Source organism: Puma concolor, chromosome B2 (assembly GCF_028749965.1).
Source record: "Puma concolor isolate L17-30 chromosome B2, mPumCon1.1.hap2, whole genome shotgun sequence".
Classification (NCBI taxonomy): Eukaryota; Metazoa; Chordata; class Mammalia; order Carnivora; family Felidae; genus Puma; species Puma concolor.
In genome coordinates this window covers 28,764,300-28,778,487 of record NC_141671.1, presented here as the reverse complement: position 1 = coordinate 28,778,487, position 14,188 = coordinate 28,764,300, and the positions used below count along the sequence as shown (strand labels likewise).

Sequence of the window (14,188 nt, the reverse complement as noted above, 5' to 3'; positions counted from 1 at the left end):
AAGCCCCTAGAACGTTTTAATTTTAAAATGTTACAAGTTACTCTTCAAGGTTTCAGAAATATACGTTTTAATTTTATTTTAATTTTTTTAATGTTTATTTATTTTTGACAGAGAGAGAGACAGAGAGACAGAGAGACAGAGACAGAGTATGAGCGGGGGAGGGGCAGAGAGAGAGGGAGACACAGAATCCGAAGCAGGCTCCAGGCTCTGAGCCATCAGCACAGAGCCCAACACGGGGCTCGAACTCACAAACCGCAAGATCATGACCTGAGCCAAAGTCGGACACTCAACCGACTGAGCCACCCAGGCACCCCCCAGACTATACATTTTTAATTAAGAAGGAAAACACTTCCTAGTTTCCTAAAAATACATTATGTACCATTCCTACAGAAAAATATAATTATCATTATTCAAGTAGAGCCTCAGAAAAAGATTTTCCCCATAAATAATGTCTTTACAACTTTAATTTAAATAGTTTAATTTTAAGTAATTTATGAAGTTTAAGTAAATCTTGGAATTTTGAAACTGTTAAAGCACTGATTTATCTTCCCCTTTAATAACAGAAATTATATTATGAATATGCTTTTCTTCTATTAGAAACCATATCATCATTTTCTATTATATCAGGAAAAGAAAGTTTAACATGAACTGATTTCTTAATTGGCAGTGTCAAATTACCATCCAGTGTAGCACAGCATCAGGGAGTTAAAACAGCATATACACCCTCAGGACTAACCAGCATCTGGAACAAATCTGTAAGACGCATTTTTACTGAGTGACCAGAAGATAGCGCAACAGCACCACACACATTCATCAGCCCTGAAAACTCAACAGTGGGCATTAAACTCGCAAATGCATTTCTCTAACTTTTTTTTTTTTTTTTTTTTTTTTTTTTTGCTCTAAGAAAAGGTCTTATCATCAGTTATTTTACAGGGAATTAGGAAGATTGTCCTTTGAAGAGAAAATTAAAACATTTTAAATCTCATTTAACAGAAACTATTTACTATCAAATGTCAAAAGAAAAAAATCCTTGAGGATTGACAGCCCTTTTAAACTTAAATTACATGATGTGGCATTCCTACACTATAAAATTATTACAAATATGAAGTGGTTTTGACGATAAGTAAAAAGAAAACAAAAAAATGAGAAAAACTATTTCTGTAACATCAAATCAACAAAAGGCTTTAAAATACCTTACAAGAAATCAGCATATTTTCTTGGCTGTTTTACAACACAATGATAGCAACATCTTTTGATGTGTTCATGAGACATACATACATTATACAAAACATATGTTTATTAAATGAGAATAATTAGCTGGGGCGCCTGGGTGGCTCAGTCGGTTGAGCGTCCGACTTCAGCTCAGGTCACGATCTCATGGTTCGTGAGTTCGAGCCCCGCGTCGGGCTCTGGGCTGATACCTGAGCTTGGAGCCTGCTTCGGATTCTGTGTCTCCCTCTCTCTCTGCCCCTCCCCCATTCATGCTCTGTCTCTCTCTGTCCCAAAAATAAATAAACGTTAAAAAAAAAATTAAAAAAAATAAATAAATGTGAATAATTAGGAAGTTTCATAAAATCATGCTCTGACTTATGTGCAACTGAAACTTATGTTACTTACTTGTGTGTTTTCCCTGACAACCTAAGTTATCTGCCCCTGCATACAAGATGGTGTTCAAGTGTATACACACAACTTCAGTTCTTTCATTAGAATTTTAGCTTGCAATGGAACATTTTACAGGTGACAGAGACTAAAGTTTTTGTAAAATTGTGTTTGGCTATGTCTTTCTCAATACTGCATTAGGTTATGAGAAATCATTTGTTTTCTTGGCAGTAAATTTTCTCCAGAAATTAACTGTTTCGACAATTTTTTCTAGATGAAAAAAAATTAAAAGTAGGATTGCAGCCTTGATGAAAGGTTATCACTTTCTGGCTTCATTTGTGCTAATACTAACAACATGTTCACTATATTTGAAATTGAGGCAGGGATTAACCCAGGATTCTCATGGTTTTACAACTGGAATGGAATTCTACAGCTAGCTGAAGGAGTCATAATAGGCCAATGCTTCATCACCTGTAAAAATCAGGACTTGAAACTATAAAAATTTTAAAGTCTTTTTTGGCTGTAAAATAATGATTCTAAGATATGAAGTTTAAATCTGAAACTTTATATCACCACTGAGAATAAAATGGAAAATATGTTTCTTTTGCTCACTATTCCTACAACTTAGGTCACTGATTACTATTGTTATGTAAATGTATAAAAAGTCTGCCTCTACAGAGCAAATGTGAAAATTAAGCCTTAAATGGAAATTATATAAAGAAAATATAAAGACAACAAAAAAGTAACAGTGAAACCTATTTTGAAATTCATCAGAATTTGTTCTGAAATTCATCAGAATTTTGTTACAGCTTGGCTATTTTAAAGACACGAAGCAGGGTAACCAATAAATACATTCAAAGGAATAAATGCTTATAAGATCAAAATTATTTGGCTATAAACAGTTAGCTGGGGAACAGTGTAAAGACTACTCTGGAGACAAAATTCCACACAGAAACATACCCGATAGCATGAGAACCAACACTACAGTACTTCTAGTTCCAAAATCCTATGTGGTATTTGCAGGAAAAATGATAAAAACAAAATCCTAGAACTAAAAGGGTATATAGCCATGTCTTCTAAATTCTACAAACTAGTATTTGAGTTACAGTTTCACCAATATATCAAAAAAAAAGATACATGGCTTATCTACAGATGCTGGAAGAAGCATATTGGGGAAAAAAAAACTTTCAAACACTTAAAATTTTTAAAAATAATAACTTCTTAATTACTGACAATCAAAAATCTATGTTTTATTTCTCCAGTTAAAGCTTCTATACCTCAAAAGGAACTTTTTCTAATTGTGAGTATGTAGGAGAAATTAACAGATTGTAAACAAACATAAAATCAGAAAAACCCTTTTAAGGATACTATATAAACAGAACAGAAAATTTGTTTTAATTAAGAGAAAAAGAAAAAGATGTTTTCAAAAGCTGCAGAAGTTATTTTCTATAGGACACTAATAAAACAATCCTAGTCACTTCACTAAAAGAATAAAGCTGCAAGCGTAGAAATAATCAAAAGTTTAAAATGTATTACTTTTCTAAAAGAAAATAAACAATCTTTCACAATTTGCTCTTAAAAGATCTGAAAAGATCTTCCCTTAGGCCCAAAAACTTAATGGTTTACATTAAAACATTGATTCCTAAGGAAAAAAACCTGATAATGAATTTGATTTTGTAGAAAATGCTTATTGTACCTAGTACTCCAAAAGAGTTCCAGGAAACCTTATCATGTATCAATCAAATCCTTTCAACTCAAGCTGTGCAAGTTTTCCCTATTTTCAATGCAAATAGTAGTCAATATTTATTTAACAGACTATACAACATAAAGGGCAGAAGAGTCCTTTCTTAAGGGAAGCCTGCAGATGTGGAACCAGGTGAATAAGTTTACTATATTTTCTCATCCTTCGTGCCTCCTGCAGCAAGTTTTCTCACAGTCTACAATAGTGTGGAGAACACTGATCTATAGCCCCCGGAATCTCAGAAGGGCGGCTGACTTCCTTACCGCCCTTAAACACCTTTGAACACATTTTCCTGCGCACAGCGGGCCCTTGTCCTGCACTGCAGCCCGACCACCCACTGTTGCTTGTTGACCAAACACACGGGCCAGGAGCCTCCACAGACACAGGCAGGATAGGATTCCTTTCAAGCACACCACACAGAAGAATTTCAATGCCAAATCTGGAGGGGGTGGGGGGGGGGGAGTAGGGGGTGGTGGTTATATCAAGACAGAATTAGAAATTCCTCACGAATTAGACCTGTGTCAACAGATAAAAATGTTCTTTTTGATCTTACTGTGTCTCTATATTTAAAGTTGCTACAGGGGCATTTCCTTAATTTAAAGAGGATCATTTCATCTAAATTAAATGAAGGGAAACATATTTAACATACTCTTTGTTAACCTCACTTTACTTTCTTGGGTGTCACAACTGTCCTAAGCAGGTTCCAGGCAAAAATTCTGGTGTACTTTAACATCATTCAAAACAGTAGGTAAAACAGTAGAATATATTTTAAAAGCAAAACTAGAAGTGTGAATTTTGAATAAGTATTTATTAGCTAACATTAGCTATGTAAACAAGAACCAGATATTTGAAATAAGCTAGAAAGGTGAATAAACAAAATAAAATTATTTATGCTTTTATGAAAATACTTATATTTTTTAGGGGCGCTTGGGTGGCTCAACCGGTTGAGTGTCCGACTTCGGCCCAGGTCATGATCCCGCTCTTCGTGGGTTGGAACCCTGCGTCAGGCTCTGTGCTGACAGGCTCAGAGCCTGGAGCCTCCTTCAGATTCTGGGTCTCCCTCAATCTCTCTGCCCCTCCCCCACTCTGTCTATCTCCCAAAAATAAATAAACATTTAAAAAAATATTTAAATAAAAAAATAAATAAGTACTATATTTTTTGTAATTTTTTATAGATCTAAATAGAAAAAACATGCTCAGAATATATAAGCAATAGAATTATTACAAAATGACATAACACAAAATATTTGTAATGAATATTTTAAAATTACCAGTTAATGCTAGCATTCAATGTGTGCTTGACACGCACTGTCAAAATTTTTTTTCTCTCTTAAGGATAGGGGGACATGAATTAGACATGAAATGGCTCCCAGCTGCAAGATGTCTTCTTCCAGATGTACAGTAAGCCAAGACAGTAGAAAAGAACCAGCTGCTAGGATAACAAATTTAAAAAAAGGTCCTTTTGACATAAGCCTTATTGGCCCGTCTTAACAAAGATGGATCACTCATTCATTGTAAGGTGAATGGAATCTAGTATAAAATAGAAGAAACAAGTAAAAAGAACTTAATCCAACTCTTTCCTATGATGTTTAACAGCTGTTATTTTACTATGCAAATCTACAAACAAATGCTATGTTATTCAAAACAGTAAATCAAATTCTCAAGTCCTAAGTTACTGACTTTAAAACACTACTTAAATTACTAGTATTAATTACTACTCTTAATTTTAATTTGGTAGCTAAAATTCTCTTTTCAAATTAGATTTAAAAACAAATCTACAGTCATTATATAAAAACCTGCTGATCTGCATTCAGGTAGTGAATACTGCTTATATAAACTTACACTTATTACAAACAACAGGGATGACTTCTAATAGTATGCCTTGTAAATCTAATTCATGGCACCCTGAACATCACTTGGGTTTTTCCCTTTCTGTAAAAAAGGACAAAGGGGAAAAGAAAATCAGACCACCACGCTGCTGAATAGAGTTTTTTTATAACAGTCCTAAACTGGTACCTCTACTTCTCTCTCTTGAATCTGCCTTATTCTATATATCCCTTGTAGCTTATAAATCTCAAAGCAAATGACTAAAATCCCATTAGAAGCATTTAATCTTCTAGAGCCAATTAAAAAAATCCTCTAGTCACAACAACAACAACAACAACAAAAAACAAGGCTACAGATAAAGCTGGGGTTGTATAACCTACATCAGAAGGGATTTAGGAAGAGCAGGTAGATCAAATCAAAATCTTCTATCTGTAGCTGCTGTTGTGCCTTTCCTTTTTTTTCTTTTTAAATAAACTTCTATTTTTCTAGATTCATACTGTTATGATCAAAATTCAGGAAAGAAATTATTTTTTAAATCTCCAGAAAATAAATTTCATAAAGAACCATCCTTAGGTACAACCTCATTGTAACAACTTAAAAAAATTATAATTTTATTAAAATATTTAATATATGTATAACAATATTACTATATATTGTTATGTATATAATATATATTGTTAAATATATAACATTTAATGCATGTATAATAATAAAAAGACATTTTTACTGTCTTTTAACTATGGAAATATTTTTGTAGTTCTATAGAAAATATGATTAATCTGCTGCCTATTCCCTATAGAGGTTGCAATTTAATCAAGAGTACAGGAAATTTTTTTTTTTAAATTTTTTTTTTTTTTTCAACGTTTATTTATTTTTGGGACAGAGAGAGACAGAGCATGAACGGGGGAGGGGCAGAGAGAGAGGGAGACACAGAATCGGAAACAGGCTCCAGGCTCTGAGCCATCAGCCCAGAGCCCGACGCGGGGCTCGAACTCACGGACCGTGAGATCGTGACCTGGTTGAAGTCGGACGCTTAACCGACTGTGCCACCCAGGCGCCCCAAGAGTACAGGAAATTTACCTAACCCTTCATTATAAAAATACCAGAATTATATTTATTAACTCCACTAATTAAAAGTGTGTATGTATATATATACATACACACATATATATACACATACATATATATATGTATGTATACATACACACACATATACACATGTATAAATTATGTACACAAAGTTCATAGGTGCACTTTTTAAATATCAAGAAAAATAGTTTAGTTATACTCTGCAAATTCAGAAAATTGAACATAAGTTTTAAAAAATATTTTATGCATGTTATTTTTAAAATTCTTTTATTAAAAAAATTTTTAACATTTATTTTTGAGAGACAGAGTGCAAGTGGGGGAGGGGCAGAGAGACAGGGAGACACAGAATCTGAAACAGGCTCCAGGCTCTGAGCTGTCAGCACAGAGACTGACACAGGGCCCGAACTCGTGAACTGCAAGATCATAACCTCAGCCAAAGTGGGATGCTCAACCAACTGAGCTACCCAGCTGCCCCTATGCATGTTATTTCATAAACTGGAAAATACAGCCTTTTATATCTTAAGATCATCAGATAAACATAAATATTTTTATTTCAGCAAGTAATCAATAATCTGCTCAGTGTTTGAAAAAATTAAGAGTAGATATTTAGCACAGCCTCTATTAATACTTTTTCTTCCATAATAGATACACACCGTGATGATTCAGAATAAACCTTTCAAGTATGACATATCATCTCAAAGTTTTCAAAGAGAACCTGAGCCACATATAAATGTATTTTCTTCTGTTGTGTGACTATTTTAAAGAATCTGCTGCTTACTTAAGCTATTGCTCCTATTCTAAATGCCCCTGATTATGCCCATACTCAAATACGTCCTTTGGGCGAAGTCCTAATTAAATACATACCTGAAAGAAGGGAATAATTACTCTATGAGTAGGCTGATACCCTTCCCCTTGAGTTATTAGATATCGCCAGCATATATTTTAAGAGTTAAATTCATTTTCAGAACAAAGAAAAAAACACCTTTGAAGGCTACCTTTAAAAATCCTGTTTGAGAATGTCAGTAGGGGGCTAACCAAAGGCTTTTCCTGACAGGAAACCTGAAGACTTAGTCTAATTTTGGACCTGTTTCACAGGAATTTTAAGAGAGGAATGACACTTCTTATAAGGTGGTAAAAGTTTTCTGTACAACAATTCAGGACATAAAGCTGCTGTGAATGCAGGGGAATAGTAGCAAAATGGTTAAACAGTTTAGGCTGGGGGGAAAAAAAAACAATCAAACTCTTCCTTTAGTATTTAAGCTAGGATGAGTTTTTAAAATATTAATCTTTATGCCTATTCCCTATATTTTTTCCCCTGTGTCTCCCCTTAGAAAAGCCAAAAGTCACATTTGCACTATAGAGGTAGGTCATAGAAAAGCAATGAAGAATATTTGGGGATAAATGTCAAAGCATGTTTAAGGTACAATGGTAATCTCTTGTTCTGTGTGTTTATAATCTGGAAGACACCATCCACTAAGTCCAGCCTATGTTATTACTATAAAAATAAGAATTCAGAGAAAGGTCTAATGCAGTGTCCATAAGAATATCAATATTATGACCTAGCTTTGCTAACAAAAGAATAGCTCTGCTATACAAAAGAATCCTTGGAAAAAGGTGGCTTTTTTAATATAGGATTGCTGTCTCTGAAAATCTATCACCATCTTTGCTTATGAAATTTTCTCTGAAGACCACAAGACTAAATATAATTAACATTTTTTTTCCTTAAACCACTATGGAAAGGCTTTAAGACTTGAAAAAAAAATTATGTTAGATTTCTTAAATTAATGCATAAAGACCAACTTAAAAAGACATTAAGAAACCTTTTCCTGTCTGAAATACGTATAGTCTATCTATTTAAAATTGTATTTTATTTCACAGGACTGTCTCCGTTCTTGACTACTGTTCTTTGTCTAGGGGTTTAAACAATTACAACCATTTATCTTATCCAGTGTTAAAAGTCAAAGTACAGATATTATAATAGAGGAACTTACAATTCATTCTTTAGATTTAGAATGCAATAAGGTTTCATTTTGAAAACAGTATGCTGAGAATACCTGAATAAAAGCAATGAAACTTCATAATGAAGTGCCAGATGAAATAAAGGCACTGTCATCATGATCATCATGTTCAGAAATCCTGTTTGATGAAATATTTGCTCCTACAATAGAATACAGAGAACCTGCTGTCCTACCTCACTGGTCCAGAAGGAGTAGAGTCTGGTGGAATGGGGAGAAATCTGAACTGCTCACTACTTCCACCCCTATTCAGGACAAGGGGAAGCTGGGTTGTCACTCTCTGAGATACCGCCTTCACATGCACAATAGACATAAAGTCATCAATTGAACTAGACACTATCCCAGGTTTTTTACATTTCTAAAATGACATAACAATGAGAAGATAGCCAATAAAAAATCCAAATGATATTTAGGAGACCTCCCCCATATTACCTTACACTTATATATTTAGACACTCAAATATCAACTGAGAGTACATCATGAACAAACAGCTTATTCCCAGCACACTTCTAATTAAGACATATATTTTATATAAACACATCCACACATACATACACCTATACTATATATGATTACATCATCTGTGTGAAAGTAGTAAATGTGTATTATGTGTATATAAGAGCTAACATGTGTCCAATGACATATACATGCATTAATGAGAGCAACCAGAACAGAAATGGGTCTGTGGGCCATATTTTACTAATGGCTAGTTTTTCCATTTTAGGAAACACATGTTCAGTCTATATCTATGCCACATTTCATGTCCTTTGCCTTTGCATTGAGTGTAAGTTAAAAAGGTAGGGTATCAGTGTACTTAGATACATCAAACTGATTCTGAATTTTGAAGACTAAATATTTGATATTAAGAAATTATTAATAACTTTTAAGTTATCATAATGGTGTTTTGGTTACAGTTTTTAAAAAGAATTTTTATCTCTGAAACTTACATACTGAAATAATTATGAATGAATATGACCTGCTTCAAAAATAATTCAGGGGGCGCCTGGGTGGCGCAGTCAGTTGAGCGTCCGACTTCAGCCAGGTCACGATCTCGCGTTCTGTGAGTTTGAGCCCCGTGTCGGCTCTGGGCTGATGGCTCAGAGCCTGGAGCCTGTTTCCGATTCTGTGTCTCCCTCTCTCTCTGCCCCTCCCCCGTTCATGCTCTGTCTCTCTCTGTCCCCAAAAAAATAAATAAACGTTGAAAAAAAAAAAATTCAGGGTGAGGGGAGGTAAAAAACAGGTAAGAGTACAGATACAGTAAGACTGGCTATGAATTGATAACTGCTGAAACTAGGTTAGGTACATTGGAGGTTATTTTATCACACTTTCTGCTTTTAAGTATGTTTGGAATTCTGCAAATAAAATCATAAAAACTCATCCTGATATGAGCTCAAGGAACACATCAATTTTCCAAGTAAAAGGCTCTTCCGTGTTAGGATTATCTATGTTGTTTTTATTAGTCGTATTTGCTGACAATAAAAGAGGGCAGTTAAGGGGCACCTGGGTGGCTCAGTCAGTTAAGCAACCGACTTCGACTTAGGTCATGATCTTGTCATTCATGGGTTTGAGTCCTGCATCAGGCTCTGTGCTGACAGCTCAGAGCCTGGAACCTGCTTCAGAGTCTGTCTCCCTCTCTGCCCTTCCCTGGCTCATGCTGTGTCTCTCAAAAAAAAGAGTGCAGTTAAGCATGTTCTTTTGAAAGAGAAAAATTAAAATATAACCTATAAATATGTGACTAATAATATATTTAGGAAATTTATCTTGTATGGTTATAAAATCTGTGGAGTAAGTTATAAATTGTTATGTTTTTACTTCCTAATCAAAAAGACCAACTTATGAAAATAAATTTAGGTAGAGCTCATCACTAACAAATGGATCTATTTAACGTACATTCTTTTCATTATTTCATGAGTACAAGTGATGAGCAAGTTCTGCAATAACTTTGGTCAGTGAATTTAAAAGGTACAGCTCCAGCTACACATAAGCTATCATCATTTTTTTTCAGACATACTGATTTTAACCAGTTCTAGATAAATACATATGGTGATACATAACATCAAGATGACAGGAAAGGAATCCATCAGGTAAAAGTGTGTCTCCATTTATCTTAAAGAAAGATTCAGACCTTTAGCAATGGAATACTGGTTATCAGATATTTCAGGTATGGACATAACAATATGTGTTATTAGGTGTTCAGATAAGTGAAATTTCATGGTACATTTCCAATTTCAAATAGTCTACATGTTGTCTTTATAAATTACACATATCCCAAAAATTCAAATATTTTCATAACCAAATTACACAATCAGATGTCTCTTATAAGTAGGAAAATCCTTAGTTAGACCACATATCCTCTTTGAATCTGGAGATATATGTTAATCACTGTTACCTATTACCATTTAGTGGATTGGGGAATAGGGTGACAATACTGAGCACCTCCTAGGAATCTGGGCTAATCTACACTTCTTTATCTGGATAACTGATATTTATCATTTAGACTCAATGGAAATATCATCTCCTTTAGAAAACTTCCTTGGACCTCCCCCTCAATAGACTGAAGTAGAATTTTATACTCCCTACTTTATGATGTTTTTCACAATTATATATGTGGCTTTTAAAAATATATATCTCTCCCACTAGGCTACAAGCTCTAAGAGGTCAGAGACCATGTCGCCTTGCTTACCACTGTACTTCCAGTCCCTAGCACAGCATGTAGTGCACAGATTCAATCCAGGCTATTCCTGAATCATCTGAGAGCATTAAAAAAAAATACTGATGCCTAGACTTAGAGATTCTAAAATAATCAGTAGGAATAAAGTAGAGGTCAGGAATTGACAGTCTTTAAAAAGATCCAGGGAATTCTGATGGGAAGTCAATGTTGAAAGTTCTGGCTAATAAAGTACACCCAATAAACAAATGTGTAAGGCCTTTTAAATATCCCTGAAGACTACATACAGACTGTGTATATAATTTGAGGTCATTTTTACCTGCTAAAACTTTAAAGTAATTAATGACATCAATAGGAATTTTCATGTGGCATCAATAAGGAGATATCTGGGTTTTCCTAAATACCTAGAATAAAACAAAATTACAGCTGGGAAGTACTCAAAACCAAGCCAAGTAATTCATAACAAAATGATGCTATAAACAAATAATTGTGACCTCTCCATTATACTTCCTTCTGTTCCAGGACTGTTCTTATGTTACTTCACTTATTCCTCCTGGAAACCTTGCCATGTAAGTATCACTATGTCTCATTTATTTTTACATTTATATAATCTATTTGGCATCTCATGCCACTGAAACTACATTTACCAAGGTCACCAACAATAGCCTCAGCGCTAAATCTAAAAGACATCTTTTCATCTTATTCTTCATCTTAAAACAACTTGCTGATCACTCCTCTGTGATGTCATGACATTAAACGCCCTGCTTTCCTCCTACCCCAGCAGACCACTCCTTCTTTGTCTCTTCTATCAGCCCTGTAAATATTGTGTCCCAGATTTCTGCCTGAAATTTTCTCCTTTTTAACTCTTCTTGGGTGAATGCATCAACTCCCAGGGACCATCTACACACAGATCACATCCAAATCTCTTGTTCTGTAAATCCGAACTACCTATTGGATATCTTCCCTTGTATGTCAGACAACTCCAAATCAATCTTCCCAAACAAAAGAAAAAAAAATAAGTTTTTTCTTCTATGGTCCCTAACTCAATGGTGCCATCGTCCTAACTAGCTGTTGAAATCAGATATCTGGGAGTCACCTTTGACCCCTTCTTCTTCCTCATTCTTCAATCACCAAGTCTTATCACTTCCAGTTTCTGAACACCTCTTGTATCTCTTTCTCCATATCCACCACGTCCATGTGAGGCAAGATGCCTGAATCAATGTAGCAGCCTCATAACGAGCTTTGCTGTTCAGTCTTGTTCCCTCTCATCCATTCACTACATGGAAGCCAAAGGAGTCTTTCAAATACTAAGTCTCAGTGGGTCTTTCCCCTGCTTCAGACTTCAGACCTGTAACTGTCAGCCCAATGTCCTCTAGATCAAGTCCAAACCCCTTGAAGTGGCTAACGAGGTCCATATAAGCCTTGGCACCTCCTAACTCTGGCCCCTACTCTTGCCATTTTGATTGTGCACTAAGCTCCAGCCACAGAGAATTCACTGGCCATCTCTTGCTTGAAGTCCTGTGCACATTCTGTTTTTTATTCCTGGAGTGGTCTTTCCTCTTCTCCTCCTCTATTTCAACTGGCCCATACATATATCATTCCGATCTCAAAACAAGTGTTATTTCCTTCAGATTTTGGAATGTCACTGCGACCTCAAAACTCTGATTTGAATGCTGTTCTTAAGTGCTACTACCATGGCACTAGGAACTTCCCAGGCTTAGAAAGTAACACTGTATTCTACTAGTCCTTTCTACTTTCCCTGTCCATAGCCCCCTGCTATTTTATAAGTCTCATGTGAGCCAGGCCCCTGTCTGCCACACTGACTGTTATATCCTTAGCACCCAATAGTGGCCAACACACAGCAGGAACTGAATATATCCAATATCTGTGGAATGATAGAATTATACAAATAAAAGTTGATAAACCTGAATGTGAATGCAGCTGTGACTTCTTCCTTTAAAATTTACCTCAGGGCCTTTGTCAATGTTTCTTTTTCTCAGAAAAAAATGGCCATCTAATGTATTCTCCTCCCGCACAATATTATGATTTTTCTTTATATTACTTGTCAATAATTTCATCTTTTGTTAGTTTAACACCATCTGTACTTGGCATAGTACTTGGCACATAGCGGAGCTCAACGTATATTTGATGAATAGTGAGTGGACTCCTACCATTTATTAAAGACTAATATTTCTACAATAACATGTTGCTTCCCATAAAAGTTTAACTATTCCTGAAACCAAACCTTTGTCAACACTGGGTGCCAACCATAAAATAGGCATAATCAAGAATTTTCTCCCTTCCCTCCCGTTTTGTTAATCACTCAGGTATAATGCTAAACCAGGAGCAAAACCAAAACCAAACCAAAACAAGACAAAAACCAGGCACAAATATCAAGAAAATTAATCATTCCCTTAATTATTAAGCATTTCCAAATATTAAACTGACAATAAGGAATGGCATGACAATAAGGAATGGCATAATGCACCAGAAGAGAAGCAGACTTGCCTTTCAAATCTTGTATATAGCCCTCTTTGCAGCTGTGCATGAGCTGAAGGATCCATCTGTGTTGGGCACCAATACATTGCCAAGCAGGGTCACCTGGTGCATGAAGGTCAGACAGGTACCTGAAAAAACAAGGCCAAGTTTAACCAAGTAGGCTTCCTCTGTACAGCCATAAATAAGGATAAAGGAAAGCTAGCATTTTTCTTTTAAGTCATTACTTATTTTAAGAAAACCTGAAAATTTATAAGGGGGGCCCAGGTGGCTCAGTCGGTTAAGCATCTGACTTTGGCTCAGGTCATGATCTCACAGTTTTTGAGTTCACATGCCACATCTGGCTCTACTGACAGAGTGGAGTTGTCTTTGGATTCTCTGTCTCCCTCTCTCTCTCTCTCTCTGACCCTACCCAGTTCATGCTCGCTCTCAAAAATAAACACTAAAAAAAAAAAAAAGAAAGAAAGAAAAGAAAAAAAAACCCTAAAATTTTATCAAATGGTAAAAGCACCTGTTAACATCAGTCTTCAAAATTTTTAAGTTTGTTTGTTTGTTTATTGAGAGAGAGAGAGTGAGAGAGAGAGAGAGGAGCAGAGAGAGAATCCCGAGCAGGCTCTGCACCATCAGCACAGAGCTCGAGTGGGGCTCAAACTCACGAACCACGAGCCAAAAATCATGACCTGAGCCTTGGACGCTTAACCAACTGAGCCACCCAGGAACTCTTTTAATAGGTCATTCTAAATAAAATATATT

The 14,188-nt window shown here is 35.4% G+C and overlaps 1 protein-coding gene across 3 annotated transcripts in view; it reads right to left on the bottom strand.

The window, feature by feature from the left end:
* EXOC2 (exocyst complex component 2) overlaps window positions 1-14,188 on the bottom strand; it is a 275,073-nt gene that overhangs the window by 157,444 nt on the left and 103,441 nt on the right. For all 3 annotated transcript variants that reach the window (XM_086706457.1, XM_086706459.1, XM_086706458.1), the window contains one exon: window positions 13,448-13,566. In XM_086706457.1, the coding sequence (XP_086562583.1) occupies window positions 13,448-13,566 (119 nt within the window). The remainder of the gene's footprint in view (window positions 1-13,447; window positions 13,567-14,188) is intronic.